Consider the following 27,833-nt stretch of genomic DNA (forward strand, 5'->3'; position numbering starts at 1 on the left):
CCAGTGGGGAGACTGGTGGAGGAATAGGTGAAATAGAGGGAATTAAGAGTACACTTAACCTGATGAGCAGTGAGTAACATAAGAAAAATAAAAGTATTTTTGTCTTCAAAAACTTTTAACCCCTTTTCTATGGTTACAGGCCAACAAAATCTGCAGGATTTTAAGGGATTTAAGAAGATTTCTCTAGTTAATTCTCTTACCACATCTGAGTCTGCAAGAAATGACTCTAGAAAATGATGACTCTTCATTAAGCAATTATAGAAAAAAATTTTCTAGAGTTCCCCAATTAACCAATCTGGGAAAACATAGTTACCGTCAATAAACTCTTACTCCTGTGTATCTAAAAGACAGAGGCTCTCTTTTAGTATTCACTGAAAGAAAATATTACTATATTTTATGTCTCTAAAATTACTTTAACCGTATTCATCAGCTATTGCCCAAAATATGCTGCCTGATAAACAATTCTAAATCTCAGGGAGTGATATAACAAAAGTATTAGTTTCTTGCTTTGGCACTTGTGAGTTGTTAGACTGACCTCAGCTAGAATGGCATCAAGTTGCCGATTGGATTAGAGCTATTCCATTTGTGTCTCATTCTCTTCAAATCAGCGGTTTCCTAATGGTCTTCTGGTGGGAAAAAGTGAGAGCACAAAGAACATGCCCACCTCTACCCCAATGGATTTAAATAAAGTCTATGCTCACTCTGTGGGTGAAATGTTTTTGTTTTCTGTTTTTAGTTTAAAGACTTATTTTAAATGAAAAAATAAAAGCCATGCTCACTTGCCATCCACTAGCATTCCTTTTGTCAAAGCAAATCACATGGCCAAACTCAACACCAAGGGAGCCAAAAAATAAACTCTATCTTTCATGGTAGGTACTGTACACTCACACGTCAAAAGGTGTGGAATGGAGGGCAGGTGGAAAAATAATGTGATCTATCAACCTACTCTTCTCTCTTTTGAACTAAAGCAATAGTCCATAGCTCTCTTAGAAACCTTAGAAGACCTCAAAGAATCTGACAAACCTTCTAGATCTGAATGCTGGCTTTTCCACTAGCTGGGGAAATTGGGGGAGATTATTCACCTTCTCCAGACCCCAGTTCCTGAATCTATAAACTAGGAGAGTAAATAACTTCATATGACTGTTGAGACAACTAAATGAGATAGTACTCATATAATGCTTAGCATAATATATTGCTCACAGTAAACTAAGCTCAGTAAATAGCAGCTGTCACTATGGGGTCATTCAATAGACATTAAAAAAAAAATCTATCATGAAATGGCATATGGTTGCTATTTCATATATGAATTCGGGAGTAGTTACTCCAGAATTCACAAAATATGTCACATATAACAGACTTACTAAACTGTATCACATAAAATAGACCTAAAAATATTTTAGAGATAAAGAAATATTTTCCTATCATAAATGGGTCAATCACCAAGAAAATATAAACATATGAGCCTAACAGGACCCCCAAATAAATGAAGCAAAAACTGAAAGAACAAAAGAGAAGTAGTCGATTCAACAACAGTAGTTGGGAGACTTTAATACCCTACTTTCAGTAATGAAGAAATGAAGCAAGGTCAACAACCCAGTAACAGACTTGAAAACTAGATATAACAAATACGCATAGAATACCAAGCAGCAGCAAAATAGATGTTCTTCTCAAGTACTGATGGACCATTCTCCAGGATAGCCATATACCAGATATAAAACAAATCTTAATAGATATTCAAAGATTGAAATTATGCATCTACAGTATGTTCCCCACCCAAAATGTAATGCATTAGAAATAACAACAAAATGAGGGGCGCCTGGGTGGCTCGGTCGGTTAAGCATCCAACTTCGGCTCAGGTCATGATCTCATGGTTCTTGAGTTCAAGCCCCGCATCAGGCTCTATGCTGACAGCTCAGGGCCTGGAGCCTGCTTCTGATTCTAGGTCTCCCTCTCTCTCAGCTCCTCCCCTGCTCACACTCTGTCTCTCTCTCAAAATAAATAAAGATTAAAAAAAATTAAAAAAACAAATTGCAACAAAATGAAATTTGGGAAATTTACAACATGTGGAAATTAATTTTTTTTAATTAGGTTTCACACCCAGTGCAGAGCCCAACAAGGAGCTTGAACTTACAACCCTGAGATCAAGACCTGAGCTGAGATCAAGAGTCAGACACTTAACCAATAGAGCCACCCAGCAACCCTAAACAACAGTTTAAATAAACAGTGAGCATAGAAAAAAAAAAAAAAATCACAAGGAAAACTAGAAAATATTTTCGGAAGAATGAGAACAAAAGTAGGAGATACCAAAATTTATAGAGTGCACTGAAAGCAATAAAGGGAAATTTATAGCTCTGATATAAAAACACCTACATTTGAAAAGAGGTTAAATCAATAACTTAACCTTCTACTTTAACAAATTTTTAGCAAATGAATAAACTAAACCAAAAACAAACAGAAGAAAGAAAATAATACAGATGGGTTGAGAAATAAGTGAAATAGAGAAAAGAAAGACAAAAGAGAAAAACCAGAAGAACCAAAGTTGATTTTCTAAAAAGATAAACAAAACTGACAAACAGCTAAACCAAGCAAGAAAAAGAGAAGTACTAAACTCAAGAATGGAAAAGGGCACAACACTAAACTCCCAGATATAGAAAGGATTATAAAGGTAAACATGAACTATGTGCTAACAAATTAAGTAACTAGAGGAAATGGACATAGTTCTAGAAAGTCACAAACTACCAAATGGTCTCAAGAAATCTGAATAGACCTATAAGAAGTGAAGAGACTGAATTAGTAATTTTAAAACTTCCCACAGAGAAAACCCCAGGCCCAAATGGCTTTGTAAATTCTACCAAACATTTAAAGAAAAATTAACAACAATTCTTCACAAAATCCTCTAAAGCATAAAATAAAAGCACATTAGAAGACTTCCCAATTCATCCTATAGGACTATTATTTATTCTGTTAATACCAAAAACATCACAAGAAATGAAAACTACATACTAATATCTCTTATGGAGAAAATACACTGACAGAATACTAGGAAATCAAATCCAGCAATATATAAAAGGAATTACACACAATGACCAAGGAGGATTTATCCCAGGAATTTAAGACTTGTTCAACATCAAACATCAAATGATGCGATGATGTGATACACTATATTATTAGAAGATAAAAAACACATGATCACCTCAATAGATGTAGAAAAATCATTAGAAAAAAAACCCAATAACCTTTCATGATAAAAATACTCAACTAAAACTAGAAAGAAACTTCCTCAAACTAATATGTAAGAAAAACTACAGTGAGGCTGTCAACTCTTGATACTTCTCTTCAACACTGTATTTACTAAAGGTTGTAGCCAGAGTAATTAGGTAAGAAAATGAAATAAAAAGCATCCAGTCAGAAAGGAAGAAAACTATTTCTACTTGCAGATGTCATGATCTTGTACATAGAAAATCCTAAAAAGGCTACTAAAAAAACTATTTTACACTAAATAATAACTTGGATTTTAATAACATTTTATATTAGCTTAATAACAGTTTAGCAAGGTTGCAGGGCACAAAATAAATATGCAAAAAAAAAATTGCACTTCTATATACTAACAATGAACAATCAAAAATGAAATTAAGACCTCTGGGACACAGCAAGGGCAGTCATAAAAGTATACACCAATCCAGGCCTTCCTAAAGGAAGAAAGGTCTCAGATACACAACCTAACCTTACACCTTAAAGAGCTAGAAAAGGTGAGTTCGAGTCCCGCATCGGGCTCTGGGCTGACAGTGAGGAGCCTGGAGCCCGCTTCAGATTCTGTGTTTCCCTCTATCTGCCCCTCTGCTGCTTTCACTCTGTCTCTCACCTGGTCTCAAATAAACATTAAAAATATTTTTTAAATGTTAAGGTAATTAACCACCAGGATAATGTAAATGAAAACCACAATGAGATACCACATCATACACAACATGGTGGCTATAATAAAAACGACAAAACAAGAACAACAGTTGGCCAGGATCTGGAGAAACTGAAATTCTCATATTCTGCTGGTGAAGATGTAAAATGGTAGGGCTGCTCTCCACAACAGTCAACAATTCAAGAGGTTAAATAAACCTAGTGTTATATGACCACACAATTACACAATGTATGTAACCAAGGGAAATGAAAATATACAGCCACACAAAAAGTTGTACAGAAATGTTCATAGCATCATATTCAAAACAGCCAAAAAGTAGAAACAACCCAGATGTCCATCAACTGATAAATGCATATAAATAAAATGTATATCCACACGATAGAATATTCTTCAGCAATAATAGGAATAAAATATAGATAAATGCTTCAATTTGTACAATTTTTAAAAACATTATGCCAAGTTAAAGAAGCCACTCATGAAAAAGCACATATTCCACTTACATGAAATGTTCAGGACAAACAAAAGTAAAGAAAGAGTAGATCCATGGTTGCTTAAGGCTGGGTGAGGGTGGGGATCGGAAGGAAATAGAGACAGCCTGCTAAAGGGTGTAATATTTTTTTCTGGGGTGGTAAAAAATTTTCTCAAATTGACTGTGGTAATGGTTGTGAAGCTCTGTGAATATACCAAGAACCACTGAATTTCACATCTTAAATGGGTGAGTTTATACAGTATGGTATGTGAATTTTAACAATAAAGCTATTACAATATTAAAGAGTTTCAACCAATAAAACCTACCATATTAATAGACTAGAAGAACCAAGTGATCATATCAACTGACAGAAAAATTATTTTGCAAAATTGAACATCCATTCGTCCTGAAAACTTTCTGTGAACCAGGAATAGAACAGAATTTCCTTAATTTGACAAACTTACATCATTATACTTAATGGTGAAAAACTGAATTCTTGCTAATAAGGCAACTGAATTCTTGCTAATAATATCCTTGCTAATAAGTAAAGGATAACCCAGGCAGTGCAATGATGCAAGAAAACAAACAAAAGGCATAGATTGGAAAGACAAATAAGAAATCTTCCCTATTTGAGGAATGGATTACCTGAGTAAAATATGCAAAACAATCTACAAAAAAGCACTACTATACTTTACAAGGTCACAAACAAGATCAATGTATGAAAAAAAAATCCCACTACTATATGCTCATAAGAGCCATTATAGCTCCAAGTAATTCCTCCCAATGTGATATTAAGTATAAATATGAGATACGTTATTTATAAATCTAACAAAATATGTGCAGGATCTGTACACTAAAACAAAAACACTGATGAGTCAAATCAAAGATAAATGGGGAGATATACTCTAAGAATTGGAAAACCCAATATAATTAAGATGTTAACTCTCTTCAAATTTATTGTATTGATCAATTAATACAATGCCAATCAAAATCCCAATGGGATTTTTTTAACAATGAGAAACATTTCCATTAGTCATTAGGGAAACCCAAATTAAAACCACAATGAGATCAAACTCACTAGAACTGGCAACATTCACAAAAAACATAGTAATAAGTATTGGAGAGGAAGCAGAAAAACTAGATCATACCTGGCTGGTGCAAATGTTAACACTTCTAGGTAGACAGATTCACAGACAAGATACTACAAAAAAAAAAATAAGGCAGGCAAAGTACCTGCTCTCATGGAATTTTCACCTACCTAACAAATAATTAACACAAATGATCTGTGATACTGAAAAATGCTAAGCTAGATGGTAATATGATACTGCAGTGAAGAATGGCAAAACGTATAGAACCAGATAAAAGTAATCGGGAATGACATTTCTGAGATTAAAATTGATATGCCAGTGGAAGGATGAGATGTTATTTCAGTTATATATTCATATTTATAAAGGTTTACATGTTCAACAAGAGCTCAAAAATATTTTCCTATTTATGCTTTTATTAAATAAAATGGGTTTTCTACCTTTTTAGACACATGTAACTACCAACAAGGGATTCTACAGATGATTGCTATTACCAAAAATTGATGTTTTTTATGAAAATCCAAAAAGTAATTATAATTAGACTATTCAGTCTCAAAGTAAACTAAAGTGTTTCACTGGATTTGCTTTCTTTGAAATACTGAAATAACAAATGCACCCCTATCTTCAACGACCCCTTGGGGTGTAAAGCGCTCAGGATTAAGAACCACAAGCCTAAACGAAATGTTTCTAGGGGCACCTGGGTGGCTGACGTGACTCTTGGTTTTGACTTGGGTCATGGTCCCAGGGTCGTGGGATCAAACCCCATGTCAGGGCTGAGTGTGGAACTTGCATAAGATTCTCTCTCCCTCTGACCCTCTCACCTGTTCACACAGGCATGAGTGCTCCCTCTCTCTCTTTAAAATATCAATCAATCAATCAATCAATCTTAGAAAAACGTTTCTAGTCTGTCTGCCTAAAAACTGAGTATCAGTTTTTAAGTGTATTTATTGTGAGACAGAGACAGCGTGAGTGGGGGGTGGGACAGAGAGAGAGAGAGAGAGAGAGACTGAGAAAGGGGAGGGAGGGAGAGGGAGAGGGAGAGGGGGAGGGAGAGGGAGAGGGGGAGAGGGGGAGAGGGGGAGAGGGGGAGAGGGGGAGAGGGGGAGAGGGGGAGGGGGAGAGAGAGGGAGGGGGAGGGGGAGAGAGGGAGGGGGAGGGGGAGAGAGGGAGGGGGAGGGGGAGAGAGGGAGGGGGAGGGGGAGAGGGGGAGGGAGAGAGGGAGGGGGAGGGGGAGAGAGGGAGAGAGGGAGAGGGACGGGGAGAGAGGGAGGGGGAGAGGGAGGGGAAGAGGGAGGGAGAGGGAGAGGGAGGGAGAGGGAGAGAGGGAGGGAGAGGGAGAGAGGGAGAGAGAGGGAGAGAGGGAGAGAGGGAGAGAGGGAGAAAGAGAGAGAGAAAATATCCCCAGCAGGCTCAATACAGTCAGCACAGAGCCCGATATAGGGCTCAAACCCGCAAAACTGCAAAATCATGACCTGAGCAGAAACCAAGAGTCAGATGCTCAACCAACTGAGTCACCCAGGTGCCCCTAAATACTAGTTTTTAAGGATCTTATTCAACTCATTTTTTTTTTTAACTTCAAAAGCACAATTTACTACCTGTCTCACTTTATCATCACTTACAATGTCATTTAATCACCCCTTTCTACTTGTCCTACTAAGTTCTATCTTCCTTTTCTTCTATATTATATATTTTCAGAATAAGCCATTCTTTCTTCTGTTTTCATCTAGTAACTTTTCTTACTGAATGTGTGGTTACAACAGCATGTTTGGTTTAACCAGCTATCAATAAGACAATAAATCAATTAGACTTAACCTGTAAAATTTAAGAAAAAATGTAACACACTGGCATACAGTAAGTTTCTGTAGTGAAAAATAAACTGCCAAAAGATACCCTTAAAAATTTATTATCCTTATTCTAAATTTTCTGTATATACCATACACAAGCATAAAGCCTACTATTGTTCCTCCAGCATTTAATTTTTTCTTTCAAGTCTAATTTGAAAGTCAAGTCTAATTTGATACAAGCATAATCAGAACTCACTTAAGCCGTATCAGTGTTTATGGTCAAAATATAAACTTTAATAACCTTTTAGTTATTTAGGTAAGTTAAAAATCTCCTGGTCACAAGCACACATTACGGATTTAATCTCCTAAAAACCACATTAATTCTCTTCTACTCCAAGGCCAAATAAAAATATTAATGCATTCAACAAATATACAAACATTTATGTAGTACTTAAATATCAGGCAAAGCCTGAAGAGGGGATAAAAAAAAAAAAAGCATTAATTTAAAAAGCCCACATTGAGGCTTGTCCTAATACCTAGTAGGCATTAAAGTTTGCTGAATGAATAAATGGTATGTGGAAAACAACTACTACAGAACCTGACTCAAAAAGATGTTAGTTTCCTGGTTGCTTTCTCCCCATCATTTTACTCTTTGAAATAATTAGCCACCAATAATGAAGAATTAGAATTACTGCTGTCTTTTCACCTTTATATTTCACTAAGCCTTTCAATCTGTAAAAAAAGTTTATGAATTATCTTTAATTATAATTTTAATTAGCTGAAACCTACAATTTTGTGACCTAAAAGTAAACTAATCAAGACCTAAAAGTGATCAATTTTACTAGATGAGATTTTTAATAGGCATAAACATGTGTTTCTTCAAACCACTAATGAATATTAATAAATAAATAACTGCAACCCTACAGATAGGCATGATTTTGTCAATAGATAAAAAGCAGACACTAGCCACCAGCACTCAAAAAAAAATCACTATTAAATTACATTACCATTTTTATAGGCCTAATATATTTGCTTTACACACAATATTTACATACTTCTTTGATACTTCAACAACTACATGTAAATATAATTGCTTTCATTTTAGAAAAGAGAAAACTAAGCTTCATAAAAATTAAGTAACTTGCCCATAACATATAGGGTGACAAAACAAGGATTCATGCCATCATTTAGCTCTAAATCTTGAATATTTTTCACTATTAAATCATCCCTTTGCATATGTACACACAAAGTTAAGTCTAGCAACATATGCACACAGTCTAGAAGAGATTTTAACATCCTCATTATAAAGAAACGCAGCAAAATTGTGGAGGGAGGGATATTACTGTGCCAAACATGCATTCATTCAACAAACATGTTTTAGGCACCTGTTACAATAGCACAACAAAATACTACCCAAAAGAAATGAATGATTGACACATGAAACAATATTGATTAATTTAAAATGTTACGCTGAGCGAAAGATGTCAGACACAAAAAAATGCACACTGTATAATTCCATTTGTTTGAACCTCTAAAAAAATAATGCTAAGCTCTAGTGATAGCAAACTGGTGTTTGCCTATGGCCATGAATGAGGACTGCCTGGACCAGTGAACTTTGGATGTGATGCGAATGTTTTTATTTGAATCGTGGTGATTGATTGTTACTCAGGTATATAAATATGTCAAAACTCATTGCAAAGGACACTTAAATGGATGTCTTGTTTAATATGTAAGTTTCCTTAACAAAGTTGACTTAAAAATTAAAATAGTAATAATAAGGCACTTAAAAAATGGTACTTATTCCTATAGATATCAAATGATCATGGGCCTTGCTCAGAGAAAATCTTAATAGAAGATATACGTATTTTCAAAAACTTCCTAAAAAATTTGAGTAACATATTAAATTGCTTTAAAAAAAAAAAAAAGTATTGGGGCACCTGGCTGGTTCAGTCAGTAGAGCATGAGACTCCTGATCTTGGGGTTGTGAGTTTCAAGCCCCATGTTGGGTTTAGAAATTACTTTAAAAATAAATAAATAAAAATCTCAAGCATAAATAAGTAAACAAGTAAAGAAACTTAGTATAATAAACATTCAACAGAAATCAGTAATAATAGTAATAGCAGCATTAGCTTGTTAGTCTTAATTGCCGTCTTCATAATACAAGATTTATTAATTCAGTCACCTAAAGTTTCCTAAGTTGTAGTTTTTCAGCAAGAAAATTTAAATCATACACGAATTTTCCAATGTTACACGTTTTTACAATATACTAATTGCATTACATCTTGCTTCCCAACCCAAGAGCTACTTCTATGGATATAAGGATTTTTCTTAAGGGATCAAAGCAGCCACTCAGCATAATTCAGAGCCTTGGATAAATCTGGAACTTCTGGCATTTTAAGAAAACAGTGTGGTGATTTTCAAACTATGGACTCCCAACAGTGGGCCATGAAATCAATACAGAGCATTTTAAAACTAGCATGCTTAAAGTCATCATTTACAACATAATACAAAGAATCTGAATATATTTTGCAGTAAGGGAACTGTTTTCTGAGTCACACACACATGCATGGACACTCACCCTGGCTTCACTATAAATCCTGGCTTAAGGGGAAAAAAAAAAAGTGAAAGCCTCTAGAAGTATGCTAGGGCAAGAATGATAGTGTAATGAAATAGCCATAAACTTTGAAGTCAAAGATCTAAGTTCGTATCTTAGTTCTGCCACTCATTAGCTATATAACCTTGAAGAAGTTAACTACAGGCTACCCTACAGAACCTTTATTTATTCAACTGTAAAATGGGTAGAATTCAATCAACTGTATAATAATTATAAAGATTATACAGAGGATCATTTTACTCAGAGTAAAAGCCAAAGTCCTTTTGATGGCTTACAAAATCTTTCCTGACTTGCCTCTCTCCCCCTATCTTCTCTGCACCCACCTGCCTACCATTCTCCCCCTTTCCCACTGTACTCCAGCCACACAGACTTCCTTGCAACTTTTCAATCATAAGACATCCCTTCTAGGGGCGCCTGGGTGGCTCATGTCATGATCTCACGTTTCGTGGGTTTGAGCCCTGCATCAGACTCTGCGCTAACAGCTCAGAGCCTGGAGTTTGCTTAGGATTCTGTGTCTCCCTCTCTCTCTGCCCCTTCCCAACTCATGCTCTCTCTCGCTTTCAAATATAAATACACATTAAAAATTTTTTTTTAAAATAAGACATCCTTTCTCAGGGCATTTGCTCTTGGTTGTTGTCCCTTCTGGAACTTCTTTCTCTTGGATATGCAGAGAACTGCTCCCTCACCACAGGGTTGTCACCTTCTAGGGAAGGACTTCCGTGACCTGGCAATTTAAATCTGCATCCCATACAAACTTCATACTCCCTTGGTCTCTTTTTCTCCACACCCCTACCACCATCTGGCACATCACGTTTTATCTTTTATTTTGTACCCTGTACCTTTTTTGTTTTCAGTTTATTTATTTATTTTTTTAAATTTTTTTTCAACGTTTTTTATTTACTTTTGGGACGAGAGAGACAGAGCATGAACGGGGGAGGGGCAGAGAGAGAGGGAGACACAGAATCGGAAACAGGCTCCAGGCTCCGAGCCATCAGCCCAGAGCCTGACGCGGGGCTCGAACTCACGGACCGCGAGATCGTGACCTGGCTGAAGTCGGACGCTTAACCGACTGCGCCACCCAGGTGCCCCCAGTTTATTTATTTTGAGAGAGAAAGAGTGTGTGAGCGGGGGAGGGGCAAAGAGAGAGGGAAAGAGAATCCCAAGCAGTCTCCGTACTGTCAACACAGAGCATGGAGCTCAATCCCATGAACCATGAGACCATGACCGAAGCCAAAATCAAGAGGCAGACGCTAAGAGACTGAGCCACCCAGGCACCCTTCTCTCATTCTTTTTTTAAGTAGGCTTCATTGCCAGCACAGAGCCCAACATGGAACTTGAACTCAGACCCTGAGATCTTAACTGAATAAGCCAACCAGGCACTTCCACTCTATATTCTCTTAGAACAGCGCCTGGTACATAATAGATAAATAAATATTTGCCAGATGAATAAATAGAATGAGTAACATACAGAAAATATCTAATACAGTACTTAAATGTTACTTTGCCTAACCCCCACTACCAAACCACTTATTCTTTTCAAATTCACCCATGGATATCAAATTGAAGCCCTCCGGACAAAATAAGCTTAATGGTAAAAACACAATCTTATTTTTGCATTTAACATAACATCTTAGCCACATTTTTACTGTTGATACAGCATATTAAATTAGGCAAAACTCCTCTTAAACTTTTACATTATTAGTATATCCAGTTTAAACCACTTTGTGGTCAATTTTGGTACAGAACTTCAATACGTTAACTTCTCTTCATATTTGTGTGGTATTAAATATGATTTGCTTTTCTCCCAGGATATATAAAATGATGCTTGGGAGAGGACCAAAAACAGGATTATAATCCTTTATTATTTTACTCTTATTTTTATTCTTAGTATTGAGAATGAAAGTTATGAACAGAAAACATGTAAAGCACTTTGGGAAAAAAAAATTTCTAAAACTCTTAAGTTTATACCTTCAAATTTTAGGACAATATTTTTTTACACAACCACACTCAGTGTCATTAACAAAAAAATTAAGAAGACAATTCACACATAGCTGGTAACAATGTAAACTGACACAAGGTTGTTCTAAGAAAAAAAGTAAGTATTAAAAGCTTTGGAAAATAGTTTTTCAAACATTCAACAATTTACCTGTCAGGCCCTACGCAAGGTTTCAAATACACATCAAGAGCAAAGCTGACTCAATCCTTACTCATGATCTAGTGGTAGAATGAAAGACAAAATTGTTAAAATAATGACTATATGGTAAATGCTACAGGAAGAGGAGTCTACTTATGAAAGTCCTACTGTCATTCACTCCTAACAATTCTATAAGGTATACCTACTTCACAGGAGAGGATAATGAAGCTTAAAAAGTAAATTTCAAGTATCGGAGCTACCTCTAATACTTTAAAAATAATAATTGTACTTCTATAAACATTTTCTAAAGAAATATTAAAATGTGCAAACAGGGGTGCCTGGCTGGCTCAACTGGTTAAGCGTCCAAATCTTGATTTTGACTCAGGTCATGACCTCACAGTTCCTGGGTTTGAGCTGCTCCTCAGGCTCTGCACTAACAGGGAGCCTGTTTGGGATTCTCTCTCTCTCTCTCTCTCTCTCTCTCTCTCTCTCTCTCTCTCTCTCGGGCCCCTCCCACTCTCTCTCTCAAAATAAGTAAACATTTTAAAAACTGAAATAAAATGTACAAACAAAAATTCAGGTAAAAAAATGTTCACCACAGTGCTATTTATAAAAGTGAAAAATCAAAATAAAATTAAATGTTCAATAATAAGGAATTAAGTCAGCCACGCTCTGGCCATAAGGAATCATGTTGGTTTTTTTTTTTTAATTTTTTACAGTTTATTTATTTTTGAGAGAGAGACAGAGACAGAGACAGAGAGCGTGATGGGGGAGGGGCAGAGAGAGAGGGAGACACAGAATCCGAAGCAGACTCCAGGCTCTGAGCTGTCGGCACAGAGCCCGACGTGGGGCTTGAACCCACAAACCATGAGATCATGACCTGAGCCGAAGTTGGACACTTAACCGACTGAGCCACTCAGGCACCCCAGGAATCATGTTTTGGATAAATACTGAATGATGCTGAAAAATGCTTATGATCTAAGCTTTTGTTTTTAAAGACACAAGTTATAAATCAGTAAGTATAGCCCAATTTCTCTATTACAAAAAAAGAACAGTGGTTGTCCCTAGACATTCTTCTTCTTTCATACTTTCCAGCATTTTCTACATTTTCCATATCCTCCTGTATCACTTTGGTAATCAAAGTGATTACATACACATACTCTGACCAGGTTAACAGTTCTCTGGTGTGCAAGATTACCAAGTAACTTTTGTTTTCTTCTTTTTCTCATCTTTATTTTCCACTTTCCTGTAAGTATTGCTATTTTAGTTTTTACCACAGGCCTTAGCACATGACCTCATATTCTATTTGCTTTACATAAAAACTTAAAATAATAGTATTACTTCCTGGGTATGCTGCGATAATGAACATCTATATTCAAGAATCCAAACTTATAAAACAAGTAAGTTACAAGGAAATCATTTTGGGCACCTGGATGGCTCAGTCGGTTGAGCATCTGACTTCGGCTCAGACAGGATCTCACTGTTTGTGAGCTTGAGCCCTGCAGGGGCTCACTGCTGTCAGCCTGTCAGAGCAGAGCCCACTTCAGATCCTCTGCCCCCCGTCTCTTCTTGCCTCTCCCTGCTCACACTCTCTCAAAACTAAACATTAAAAAATTTAAGGAAAGTCATTTCTATTACAAAAGTCTTCTCTTTAAAAACCGTTCAACTTCTCAAAGGTGCCTGGGTGGGTCAGTTGTCAAGCATCTGACTTCGGCTCAGGTCATGATCTCAGTTTGTGAGTTCCACTCCCACACAGGGTGAGCTTGAGCCCCGCTTTGGGTGAGCCTGCTTCTCTCTCTCCCCTCCCCTCCCCTCCCCTCTGTCCCTCCTGGGATTCCCTCTCTCTCTCTGCCCCTTGCTCACCTGCACCTTCTCTCTCTCAAAATAAAATTAAATAAAGTTCAATTTCTTAATATGTTAATTGGAATAATGTTAGAAATCAAGAGAATTTAACTGCTCTTTTTCTGAGCAAATTGATAAATCAGAAGATAACTATTTCTGAAATAGTGTTAAAACTGAAAGTTTAATTTTGTAGAATCAAAAACACGTATCTTTGCCATATCTTGAAATTTCAGCATGTACTGTTTGCCAAGGCTGGCATATATGATTAAAAATAAAAGCCATTTAACTATACACTTTAGGATATAGACTATTCTGAAAAATGAATAATTTTCATAAAAAATGAAAAATTTTCTAGCTACTCAGTTAACTCCAATTTTACAAGGGTGACAGTAAAAGCAATGCCTTTCCCTTCAATGAACAACAATCATTTTCCAAATTCATTACTCTGTGATTCACTTTCCTTACTCTGCTACTGCAACTACTTAGTACTGCTTTCCTTATATGGTATTTAATGCTTCAAAGGGCTCAGTACCCAAGAGATCTTACAGATTTAAGGATTAAAAAAAAAAAAAAACAGTAAAAGTTATTCATACACATTACATAAAGAATATACAATAGTTTCAAACTACTGCACTGACATTCTCAATTCTCTAACTGTAAATTACAAGTGAATTTCATTTGCAAGGAAAATAGGCACGATGACCATAAAAATGTTTGACTAACAGTAATAAAGGACACAAATATAGTTACAAACAATGGGAATAACCCAAAGAACATTCACCATCTTTCATCCTTAATGAAGAGGAAATGAACATGAGGTAGACTCCCTGCCATATATACTTACAGAAAGAAAGAATCAGGACTTCCACATGCAAAAATATCCAAGTATTAACTTGCCTACTATGATGAACACTCTCCATGCTCCCTCCTCCCCCAAATCCAATAAGCCAGATATTCAATCACATAAAAATAAAGGAAAACCATATGAATGCAGTAGCACCACATGGTAAAATAAAATGAATGAGTGAAATCACACAACTTAAAACTACTAGTTGCATCACAACCATTAATAATCAGGAATCATCACCACAACACTTTAACATTACTTTACAATTAACCAAACGTTCTCTTTACCTCAATTCTCATCAGGAACGTTAGAAAGTATAAATGACTAAAAAACTAAGGCTCTTCAGTATTAATTGATTTATCCAAGCACATGGCTAATAAATTCATGGAACCCAGACTGGAACCCATTTTCTGAATCCAAGTACGGTAGTCTTTCCAATACAATGTATTATCTCTCTGTTAAAGGTGAGCACATACTCAAAGGTAAATAAATGACCTGACTTTCTCAACTTTCAAAAAATAAATGGTAACTTCTATGTTAAGTATTCCCTCTGAATTTCCTCCAAGATTCTGGAATATTTACTCTGCAAAAAAGGAAAGAGATATAAACCAATACCTTTATAAATCTGTCAGATGTTCTACATGATTCTAATACACTTGATTCATTTTAAAGATATAGAAACTGAGGCAAAGAGAAGAAACTTGCTATAGGTAACTTGACATAATTCAGGTAGACACAAGTCTGAGCCCTAAACTAACGTTCTATTAGATCTACCCGTTTATCAAAGGAATTACCAAATGCCTACCTATTATATGCCATACACCACGCCAAGAGCTTCAGATAGAGCAATGTTAAGATGTATTTATGTTACTCAAAATACTACACAAAATACTTAACACATCTAAGCAAAATTCCTGGCAGGAAAAACATACATAGACTCTTAGGAACAAAACTGCATCTTCCTTGTTTACATTTACAAATTTGATACAGAAAAGAGCATAATGCACTCTGAAAAAACTGGCTAATTCTCATTTGCCACAGAATCTCATCTTTACATAGCAACCCCCTACAAAAAACAAAAGCAAAAACAAAAAAACCCACAAGAGCCTTTATCCCTTACATCTAATCTACCTATCCACATTTTTTCAAATGAGAAAACTGAGTTTAGGGAGGGTAAGTTACAGAACCAATTAAAAGAGATAGAATGGTGATCATGTAAAATTCCAGCACAATTTAATAGGAGTTATAATCAGTTCCATCTTATTCAGCCAAAAATGAACTCAACAGACAATTAGGCAACTTGGGCAGCTACAAGTCACAATGGAAATCCATTAGCTTCCCCTACGAAAAAATGACATATAATGCATACTATCAAAGTATTAATTTGCTCAAACTGCATTCTTAAGGAATTAATTCTTTCTATTTGAAAACACACATTTGGGCTTTTGTCCCTCCTGCATTTCAGAATTAGTAAATAATGCCAACAATCTAAAATAAGTGCGTGACTGTCACATGTAATATTTTGAATTACACAAACACACATCTAAGCATTGTAAAATAAGCACTTGTAGTAACATAACACAGGTTTCTCCGCTGTTCAAAAGTAAAGCATTTCTATGAAACCTTTTAGTAAAACGAAGCAATTACCATTGACTTATATGGAAAAATTTCTTTTAATGTTTATTTCTTTTTGAGAGAGTGAGCGAGAGCACATGCATGCACTCAAAAGAGGGGGAGAGGCAGAAAGAGAAGGGGACAGAGGATGCAAAGTGAGCTGTGCATTGACAGCCTGATGTGGGGCCTGAACTCACAAACCGTGAGATCATGACCTGAGCAGAAGTCGGATGCTTAACCAACTCGAGCCACCCAGGTGCCCCAATATGGAAAATGTTTTGAACATTCCCACAGACTCCCAAAAAACTTTTCTCAGGCTTTGCTGAAACCTTAGGACACCTCTTGCTAACCAATGCAGAAAATAAATTTAAGATAAAGCACAGATGCCCACAGACACAGTTCAAAACTACGGCGGCTTGATGCTGAGATGCTAAGTGTAGTTCCCAAGAAGGAACTATACTTCTTGCGGTTCCTCTTGCTGCTCCAGTACACACTGAGAGACTCATTATAAAACAAACACTAAATGCGACTTTCATTTTCTACCTTTTTTCATAGAGCAAAAACCCTCATCTTTCTGTTAGGGAAAACAGGTACTAACATAAGTATCTCATAAAAGCAAAGAGGCATAACGTGAACTTTTGAAAAGCAGGCGATACCTGTATAGGTATCCGCTCCTATGAATAATTATATCACTAATTCAGAAGTTTTGGTTTATTCTAATTTATCTAAGTAATGTTAAATCTCATGCCTGCAAATAATGTCAAATAACATTTAAACTTTGCCCTAAAACACATATAACAAATTTCATCCACTAAAACTTTTAACTTTTAGCTTATATGTATTGGCTTATATATATAAAAAGTTCTCTGGTAGAAACTTAAAAGAGTTTCATACAGTTTTGTTTTGTTTTGTTTTCCTGGTGTGTTGTTGTTTGTTTGTTTGTTTTCTTAGTTTAGGTTAGAGAGGGTGTGTGCAAGCTGGGGAGAGGAGCAGAGGGAAAAACAGAGAGAATCTTAGGTAGGCTCCATGCCCAGTGTGGAGCCCCAGGCAGGGCTCAATCTCACAGCTGTGAGATCATGACCTGAGCCGAAGAAATGAAGAATCAGATGCCCAACAGACTGAGCCACCCAGGCACCCCATTCAGTCATATGGTTCCTAATAAAAAATCCTGCCAGTATGAATTCAAAATACTCAATTTTTCTACTGAAGAAAATATATTCCTTCAAAAATTTCACACCATCAAATCATAATTTTAATTATAATTTGACTGTGAAACCTACAATGCCCCCCTGAAGCACAAATCTGATTTTCAAGAGCATTGTTTTAAAAAAATGGTAAATTAGTCCCCATCATGTAAAAAGTTCATTCCTTCATCCAACTTCTCTTGAGGTTACTGTGCCATTCTCCAAATCCTCATATTCTCCCAGGCTTTCTGTATTCGCAATGCTGTGTACCCTATCCCACCTAGAGAACCCCAAATCACCCTTCAGAACCCAAATCAAATTATCTCCTCTTTGATTAATTCCCTCAAATAATGTTACTCTATTCTAACTTGTATCCACAACATGCACCATAAAAAATGAACTTGAATTACTCAGTAGCACTTGTAACAGTGCATGGCAGTATACTGAACCGTACAAGAAAATCTGATTAAACATGAAAACCATTACTAATGAATTTCTAAGAAAAATATACTAGGTACAACCTTGCAAAACTGAAAACTCTTAAAGCATTTTTCTATGCTAATACAAATAAAGTTTAAAATTTCTTCCCCTTTATAATTTTCCACTAATATAGACAGACTCCCAATTCCACCTAATCCAGAAAACATTTCCATGGCCTCTTAATAAAAAATAATCCCTCTTTCCCTATAGCTTGCTATAAAATTTAATACAAATTATTGGGTCCACCACAACATTTTCATGGTTGAAAAACAAAGACCATCTTAATCATCTTTTTCTCTTTAGGGTTTATCCCTATTTATGCTGAAGGCACTAAGTAACTGTTTATGAAATTTCTGATTATCAGGAAACAAGCAAAACTTGACCCCATCTTGGGCCCTCTGTTCTTTCTGCCTGGGAAACCAATCACTTAAATTTTTTAATGGCTTTCCCTTATTTTTAGCTACTGTTCAAATGTTACCTCCAGACAAAAAGACCTTTCTTCATCACCCTACTTAAATTGGTCCCCTTCTTTCATCCCTAATCAATTGCTATACCCTTATCTAACCTCTTTATTCTCTTTATCACAATTATTACTATCTGAAATTATTTACCTTTTTATTTTCTGTCTCCCCCTCTAAGATGTTAGCTCCATTAAGGCAGAGACTTGTCTTGTTCACTACCATACATACCCAGAGCTACAGCAATGTCTAGAAGAGAATAAACACTCAAATTATTAAAGAATTTATCTACAAAATATCTACAATGCTAACATTCAATCACTAGAACCTGAAATTTAAACTTAAATAATTTTTATCCAAATGTTACTCAAAAACAAGTAAATTCTATGAATTCCGTATCTGCAAAGAGATAAAAATTCCTGACTTTCTAAGAATGCTGAATTTTAGGTTGGAAGTGACTTTAGAGATCAAGTCCAGTGGTTTTCAAACTATGCTCTGAAATACTTAAAGAGTAGGCAAAGGTCAGATTCCCTGAAGCACTGGACTACAATTGTTTTATATATATATATATATATATATATATATATATATGTTTATTTATATATATGTTTACTTATATATATATGTTTATTTATATATGTTTACTTATATATATATATGTTTACTTATATATATGTTTATTTATATATATATATATATATATATGTCTAGGATACGTGATGTATACACACAAACAATACAAAAGTACATTTGAAGGGGCTCCTGGGTGGCTCAGTTGGTTAAGCATCTGACTCTGGCTCAGGTCATGATCTCATGGTTCATGGGCTCGAGCTCAATGTCAGGCTCTGTGCTAACAGCTTGGAGCCAGGAGCCTGCTTCAGATTCTGTTGTCTCCCTCTCTCTACCCCCCCCCCCGCCACAAATAAATAAAACTAAAAAAAAAAATGGAGCCCTTGGGTGGCTCAGCCCATTAAGCGTCTGACTCTTGATTTCAGCTCAGGTCATGATCTCATGGTTCTTGAGTCTGAGTCCCTCATCCAGTTCTGACAGTGTGGAGCCTGCTTGGGATTATCTCTTTCCCTCTCTCTCTGCCCCTCACCAGCTCATATTCTCTCTCCCAAAATAAACAAACTTAAAAAGAAAAAGTACATTTTACATCGAATTTAAACACTTTGAAGGCTGTTTCTGCTGCCAGATTTAATGGTTTTGCTATAGACCTCAAAGCTCGGGTTGAAAGGTCTACGAATATATCCACATTTCTCGTAAGTGGACACAAATCAGAAAGAAGGTTATAAGTCTAATTTTTTTCTACTCTTAAGGACAGACATGCTCACTCAAATAAAATTATAAAAACTCCCCCTGGGGTACCTGGGTGGCTCAGTAGGTTGAGAGTCTGACTCTTGATTTCGGCTTACGTCGTAACCTCCTGGTTTGTGGGTTTGAGCCCCGCATCCAGCTCCACGCCTACAGCACAGAGCCTGGCTGGGATTCTCTCTCTGTCTCTCCCTCTCCTGCCCCTCCCTTGCTTGTGTTCTCTCTCAAAATAAACAGACATTAAAAAAAAAAAAAAAAAAAAAACTACAACCCAAAGCACTATTTTTTGCCCTAGTAAATCAAGGCAAAGCTCAAGACATATCTGCTCAGCACATAATGTCCTTACAAAATAAATGTGCAATAAATAAATGCATAAAATGTGGCATCAGTGTGATACAAAATTACCTATTCTTATTATAACACAGTATTATTTAAAGCTTTGGCATTTCTTAATATGACTATAATGCTTAAAAATGTGAGCTGTTTTATTTTGCCAAAGTCAAGCTTAAAACAAAAAATTTCCTACTTCTCTTTCAAATTTCTATATTACCCTAAATCTGCCAGATGACCAATTAAAAACAAAAATAAACCTTCCACTTATACATACTTAATTTGATAAATTAAGCTAGAGTAACATTGAGAAATATATTAGATGCTGTGTCCAGTCTAAGAATAAAATGGTCTTTATAATTCCCAATTACTAATTTTAATACTAATCAAAACAGCTTGATTGTTCTATCTTTATATTTATATTCAAATATAACCTTATTTAAGGGGCACCTGGGTGGCTCAGTCAGTTGGGCTTCTAGACCCTATTTTGGCTCAGGTAATGCTCTCCCGGTCATGGGATCAGTTGTGGGATTGAGGAGCCCTGCTTCTGGTTTCAGGCTCCAATCTGGGTGTGGAGCCTGCTTAAGATTCTCTCTCCCCAGGGGGCGCGCCTGGGTGGCTCAGACCCAGTCAGTTGGGCTTGGGCAGTCAACTTCGGCTCAGGTTATGATCTCATGATTCGTGGGTTCAACCCCTGCATCAGGCTCTGTGCTGACCGCTTGGGGCCTGGAGCCTGCTTCAGATTCTGTGTCTCCCTCTCTCTCTCTGCCCTGCTCCCCACTATTCACACTTTGTGTCTCTCTCAAAAATTAATAAACATTAAAATGAAAAAAAAATATTCTGTCTCCCTCATCCTCTGTACATCACCCGCTCACTCTCTCAAAAAAAAAAAAAAAAAAAAAAAAAAAAAAAGGTTAACCAATATATATAACTTATTTAAAAAGTAAACATCAAAATGACAACCATGTAAAATTGAGATAATGGGGTCGCCTGGCTGGTTCAGTTGGAAGCACACACAACTCTTGATCTTGGGGTTGTGAGTCTGAGCCCCACAATGGGTATAGAGATTATAAATACATACATACGTATGTATACATATATACATATGTACGTATGTATATATAAATAAACTTGAGATAATGTATATGAAAGTGCTTTGCAAGCTGTAAACCACTTTTTAAAATATTAAGCAATAAAATTAAGTCAAAAGGAATCAGGTCCTTTGAATGGCATTAATTATTGAATACTGTTATGATACCAATCTCACAAAAACTTTTACAAAGAGAAAATTAAATACAAAATTTGAAGGATAAACATAATTTACAATGTAAAAAGTAACACAAAAACACATTCCTGCCAAATATGACACAAAACCAAATGTTCCTCTCCCAAACACATTGTATTACATAATCAATCATTACATTCTGTCAGGATGTGGATACAAAATGGAGTTATGTTTCAACATCCAAATACATAAATGGAAAAATGGCATATCGATATGTTTGGAAAAAAGCAAGTCCACTCATTGTTACCTAAACTGCCAGGACATATAATTTTCTCTTGCTTATTTTATCATTCCTTGGCAGAGTAAAATATTACTAAGTGTGACTCTCATCTACTTTCAATATAAGGAAAGACATTTCAATTCAGTAAAAGCAGAGAAAGGACTGCTGTCCTGAGTACTGGATCAAATTATCTTTTAAAAAATATATACCCTCTCTCTGTATCTTCAGTTTTCAATCATTAAGAACTCTGTGGCAAATATACAGCAAATGAAACATAAAAAAAAGATTTCTAAAATTTTAAGTCAAATGTTAGCACCTCCACTAAATGTAATTCAAGAGTACCATTTACTCTGCTTTGATTTTTACATCTCAAAAAATGGACACAAAACAAGTGTACAATCTCTTATTCAAACCCTCTAAGCCTACGTGTTTCTCAGAATTGGAATTTTTCAGGTTTTAAAAAGATGAAACAGTACATGTATCATTTATGACCAAACACCTCCCAGAGTGGCATAGACAGCATAAATAATCAAATACATTAACATTTCCGCTGCAAAATGTTGGAAAACAACATAGACCAATAAAGACCACGGTTAGTTCCCAATTTCAATTGGAATTAGTCACCATGAAAAATTAGTTTCAGAACTAAACGTTTTAGACTACATTAAGTCATCTTAACTAATTTTCATAAGGAGAATGGTATTTGAACTGAAGAACTCCTAAGCTTTGGGACAAGCATTAGGAGTAAAAAAAGGTTGGGGAAAGGGTGGGGGGGTGGGCAGGGTGACAGAATCTAACTGCAAAAAGCCCAAATCCAATAGCAGTTCCTGGTTAAGCAATGGTTAAGTATATATTACTGTGTAAATAAAAATACAGATCCTCTTCAACTAATGATGGCATTACATCCTGATAAACCCATCCTAAGCTGAAAATATTGTTACGCTGAAAATGTATTTAATATATATAACCTACTGAATGTTGTAGCTTAGTCTAGCCTAAGTTAAATGTGCTCAGAACACGATATTAGCCTACACTTGGACAAAATACCACAAAGCCTCTTTTAAATGTACTGAAAATCTCATGCAATCTATTGAATACTGTACTGAAAGTGAAAAAAAATGGTTATATGGAGACAGAATGATTTCAGGTGTACTGTTTATTCACCCTTATGATAGCATGGCTAACTGGGAGCTGTGAGTGGCTGCCTCTGCCCAGTATCACGACAGAGTATTGTACACAAAACTGCTGGCCTAGAGAAAAAAATATCAAAATTTGAAGTACAGTTTCTGTTGAATGAGTATCACTTTTGTATCATCATAACATCAAAAAATTGTAAAATTAACCATCATAGGTCTGGGACTGTCTATTCAAAATCTCGTTCAACCAGTGACCTTAGCCATACAAAATACAGCAAAAAATACAGAAACACGTCACCAGAGGCACTTTATTACTATCCTTCCCTTTCCTACACTTACTCTACATACATTTCTCTAAGAAGCTAGTTATCTAGCCTCCCATAGGTAATTATGATGCAAAACTATAGGAAAAAAAATTCAAGGAAGCAAAATAATACAGGATGTTCTTCTTCCCATCCCCTTTTCCAATATAGTATTTCTGGTCTATGGACCGGGAAACAGTACCCTGAAAGCATGGAGTCAAATGACAGTCTGGCACCAGTTCAGTTTACTGATAACCTTTATTGACAACCTACTAAGTACTATGTACTACAGAAGGTACTAGAAATGCAAACATAAAGACATAACCCTACCTCTTAGGTAGGAAGGTGCTTAAGGTCCACTGGAGGTTATGGTAGATGGTAGGGATGGACAGTAGGTTACAATGCAGCATGACACTTTTAATTATTTAAGCTTAAAGACTAAAAGCAGCACAACAAAAGGATTTGGGGACTCAGGAATAGTTTCATTTAAAAAATGACACTACAGTAGAGTTTTGACGAAGAAGTTTGTCAAACAGAGACGTGGTAGTAAAAGTACCCCTACCCACCCACATAAAAATATATGAAAGCAAAAAAACAAAAACAAAAGCTTTCAGGGTAAGTAGCAAATACAGTTGTCCAAAATATCTACCTACATCTAAATAGATCCCAAGTGTAAGCATATACATCAAATATGTCCAGAAAAGGGAAATTTTTTCCTACATAACTTATTTTATATTTCCATATTATAATAAGCTATATTATCAAAAAAAACCACTTAAGCCATTTTATTACTTCATAATTGAGTGTACCTCCAAGTGAAATGCCAAGAGATGTGCATCTACATCTCAGAGAACAAGCTGTTAGGAAAACATAATAAGAACTATTTTTCCAGGTTATCCCTAACAGTATAGACAAAGTAAATAAATGAACAAGCCATATGAGCATGACCTGTCATAGACAGGAATTTTAAGAGGTCAAAAAAGGATGCCAAACAGAAAAACTAAAGCAAGAAGAAAAAATATATACAGTATTTAAACTGAATGTGGAAAGGTTAAAATCAGGTAAAAATTGAAATTTCTCTTTGTAAAATCAAGGTAAAAATCAAGGTAAAAATTGTAATTTTAAAAAGTGAAAACCCTAATGTCCATTCTATTTCTTTTCAAAGGCAGACTCTCTCTAACAGACATCAATGTTAAAGCTTATTCAAAATATCTAGTGAAAGTCACAATGAAATTCCTGTTTAAGCATCACAGGCAGAAATTAACCTTAGTAAGGAGGAACCATCACCTGTATCATCAACCAAAATGATTCCTAACATAGCACTAGATCCCTTCCTTGATATCAATATTGTATGTAATTATATTCAAAAATTATAGTGCAGCTCAGATTAACTCTGTAAAACTGCCCTACCTAGTACCTTGGTTTCTTTTGCTTCTTTGTGTTACAAAATCTACCAGAGGTCTAGGCAACAAACAAAATCTTATTTAGTAGTATCTTTTCCTAAGACTGTATCACTATTTGCATAAGCTGTCCTCAATGCCTATTCAAGCAAGCACAGGGAAAGTTTTGTTTTTAAATATGTAATAATAGAACAAACCTTGTACTGGTAAAAATTTCAGGTTAATTTAAAAATACTATTTATCACTGCTCTTAAGGAGTAAAAAACAAATGAACTTATTTTTACTAGTCTATTGAGGTCTATTCATATTTCATATATAGAAGTAAAGTATGCTTCTACTTTTCTACAGTATAAGAAAATTTTATGAAGCAAATTTGTCACTATACAGGGCAAAACTATAATTTCCCATAGGTTGTGAAAAATTCTCTAAGAATCTTTCAAGATACAAGTACCTTTAATACCATTATCTATTAAAGAAATAAAAACCAAAACTAGGTTAGAAGCACTTGTAATGAAATCTACTCATAAATCTGAAGTACTTATTTACTTTTGAACAAAGAAAAATTTCAGGTTAAAACTAAGTGTAAAGCATCTCCAGAAAATGAAAAAGTAAATTAAACACCCAAAATTATTAAGTAAAAACATAGGTAATTAGCTCTCTTGGGGAAGAATATCATTCTGAGTTTTATTTTATCTTCAAGATCAAGTACTTCTCAAACGAAGGAGATATAAATACACTCTTGCATTCTGTCCTATTTTTTTCCACCACACAAATTTACTTTAAAACGGAAGTATTACAGAAACTGAAAATTTTTTAAAGGCTGTATTTGAAGGCTGTTGCTTGCTTAGGCATACAGTCAATTCTCATTCCCCAAGAGCATCAGATTAGGTTACAGATATCTCTATGCAGTATACTTAGAATAAAAGGGTTCTGCTTACAATAATTTATTTTTGATACAACATTAATCAGGATGTAGAAACTGTGAGTTTCTCGATTCCTGTCTAAATTACAAAGTATGCACAGAAGTAACTGCAATTCAAGCCCCTAGGGAAAAAATGAGAAAAATACCTTTTTAAAATTAAATGAGAATTTTACAAAGTCAAAGTGAACAGTTTTGTCTTTTTTACGTATGTATTGTTATTTTTCCTTTAAATTTAATATAAGAATTACACACTAAAGAGGAGTTCAATATACAAAGCTTATTAACGATCTTGGTCCATTAAGTAGTGTTTCAACTAAAATATCTGAATGTAGACATCTTTAGATGTTTTAGCCATTTCAGTCCTCTGTGATTCTGAATCAACCCTTTAACTCTGAGATAAAGTTATCTTGCAAAATTGCAAAAGATGTGTTCACTGACGTTTGAGAAATAACTTGTCAAATATACTAAGTATTTCTAAACAATTCAACTTATACCCATGTAAACAGACACTTTGAAATTTCTATTCAACGCCCCCATACTTTATATTTCCACTTATGTTATTCCTAAAGGCAAATCAAAAGTTACACTTAACGATTCTAGAGGTTTAGAAATTCCCAATGCCAAGACTAACAGGAAGAAATGTGTTCAATTGTTACCTCTAAATTCAAGTATGGCCTCCCTCGTGAACAGATTTTAACTCAGTACTTTCTATTATTTTGCCAAGAATATAAGGGTTGATATGAATGTACTTAATTATTATAAACGGTCCAGAAGATTAAGAAAGGAGTTAAGATTCTCTGACCAAGAGTTCTATGAAAATGAAACAGAATGAATTGCATTCGGTCTTATAGATGTTGAAAAGTGAAGGCCTCCTCTTAGGATTCAAGGGAAGTTGATGTTTAGGTTCCTTCCGAGGGTGGTACCCGTATGTAAGACTTTTGTGGTGGTAATGCCATATCCACAGGCTATGGTATAAATGCAAATTCTAAAACCTTGGAAGTGTTTTTATAAACGAAAACTAGAATTCGCATTCGCTGAAGACAGGAGTTTGAGGCTTTCTCTTCTAGATGGACAGCAGAGCCTCAACGAAAAACTAGGTGGGCCTCTTTCAACCCCACTCATTTCTTCCGTGAAACTTTTAAGTTAGACCCAAGGCAGCACAAGGTGGAGAGGCCCCGGCGGAAGTAGAAACCTAGAACTGGCAACTTCACAAACAGAAGCGTCTCAGGTTCCTCCGCCGCCCCAGGACTATCCCGTCTCACTCTCTATCACACCACTGAAGGTTCACCCTCCCGGTGCGGTGGCAGAGGAAGCATCACAGTTGCACTCCTCCTTCCACCAACCATACCCTTTGGTATCCCAAGGCCTGGGGGCTCCTGAGGCCCGTTAGCCAGTACAATGTCCCGCCCCCCCCCCATCTATTACACACACATACACACACAGACACAAGTTGCAGGTGATGTGGGTGTACTCAGAAAATGTGAACAGCCAGAGACCGCGGCAGCTGCTGGGAACGCGGCAGCCCCATCTAAAGCGGACCCGGGCTCCTTGGCCACCACCGCAGCCGCCTTCTCTTCTTCCCCAGGAAGCAGCGCGGCGACGGTGGCTCCTCCGCGCTGGCGGGAGCTCGGCGGAGCGGAGTCTAAGGGAAGCCTCAGCGCCCGCCGAAGGGACCGGGCCTAGCTAGGATCCAGGGCTGCCGCTGCAGCCACCCAAGTACAGCGACGCTTTACGTCCCGTCCACCACCCTCCCCATACACACCCCCTCCCTCCTCCACCGCCGCCACCCCCCCTCCCCGCCCGCTCCGCTCTCCCTCTCTCGATTGGAGCCGAGACAAAAGCAACGGGAAGCGGCGGGCCAGGACACTGCCCGCGGACCCCGGACGCGGCCGGACCGGCCCCGAGGCATTCCCCGGCCTTGAGGGGGCCCCGAATCCGCCGCCCCCGCCGCGCACCCCGCTGCCAGACTTCCGAAAATTTGCCAAAAACTCACCGCATGAATTTTCTTGTCCCGCGGATCCAAGATGGCGACGTATCCACCGCGGAGGCTGCTGGGAGCAAGACCTTTACCCTCTGACCCCCGCCGTGACCCCCGTCGTTCCGGCTTCACTCAAAGCGGCGGCGGAAGGTGGGAGCGGCGATTGCCGACCGGACAGGGTTGGGGGTGGGTAGGCGGCTTCCCGCGCGTTCGAGAAAGGGTGGGGAGAGGCGCTTCACTCCCTCACCTTCTTCCCCGCGGCTTTCAGCATGTCTTCCACCGACTCACGGGGAGGCTCGTCGCTTCTTCGCGGCCGTTATAGCGAGCAGGGCCTCTGCGGCCGCTGCAGGTCCCCTGAGACCGGGTCGCGCTGCACTGGGCACGGGCCCTGGGTCCGAGGCGGGCCCCGGGGTCCAGGGGCGGGGAATGGTGAGGTGGCGTCAGCCCGCCCTGCCTGGGGACGCGGAGCGTGTTTGTGTTTGTGTTCGTGTCGGACACCACGCCCCTCCCACGTCCGTCCGC

The 27,833-nt window shown here is 37.0% G+C and overlaps 1 protein-coding gene across 3 annotated transcripts in view; it reads right to left on the reverse strand.

Moving 5' to 3' along the window:
• Window positions 1-27,461, reverse strand: part of CNOT2 (CCR4-NOT transcription complex subunit 2) — a 128,178-nt gene extending 100,717 nt beyond the window's left edge. For 2 of the 3 annotated variants that reach the window (XM_058682150.1, XM_058682147.1), the window contains exon 1: window positions 27,327-27,461. In XM_058682150.1, the coding sequence (XP_058538133.1) occupies window positions 27,327-27,331 (5 nt within the window). In that variant the 5' untranslated portion in view covers window positions 27,332-27,461. The remainder of the gene's footprint in view (window positions 1-27,326) is intronic. The other variant, XM_058682148.1, reaches the window with a different exon arrangement.
• Between the last annotated feature and the right edge of the window lie 372 nt (window positions 27,462-27,833).

Source organism: Neofelis nebulosa, chromosome 8 (genome assembly GCF_028018385.1).
Source record: "Neofelis nebulosa isolate mNeoNeb1 chromosome 8, mNeoNeb1.pri, whole genome shotgun sequence".
Taxonomy (NCBI): Eukaryota; Metazoa; Chordata; class Mammalia; order Carnivora; family Felidae; genus Neofelis; species Neofelis nebulosa.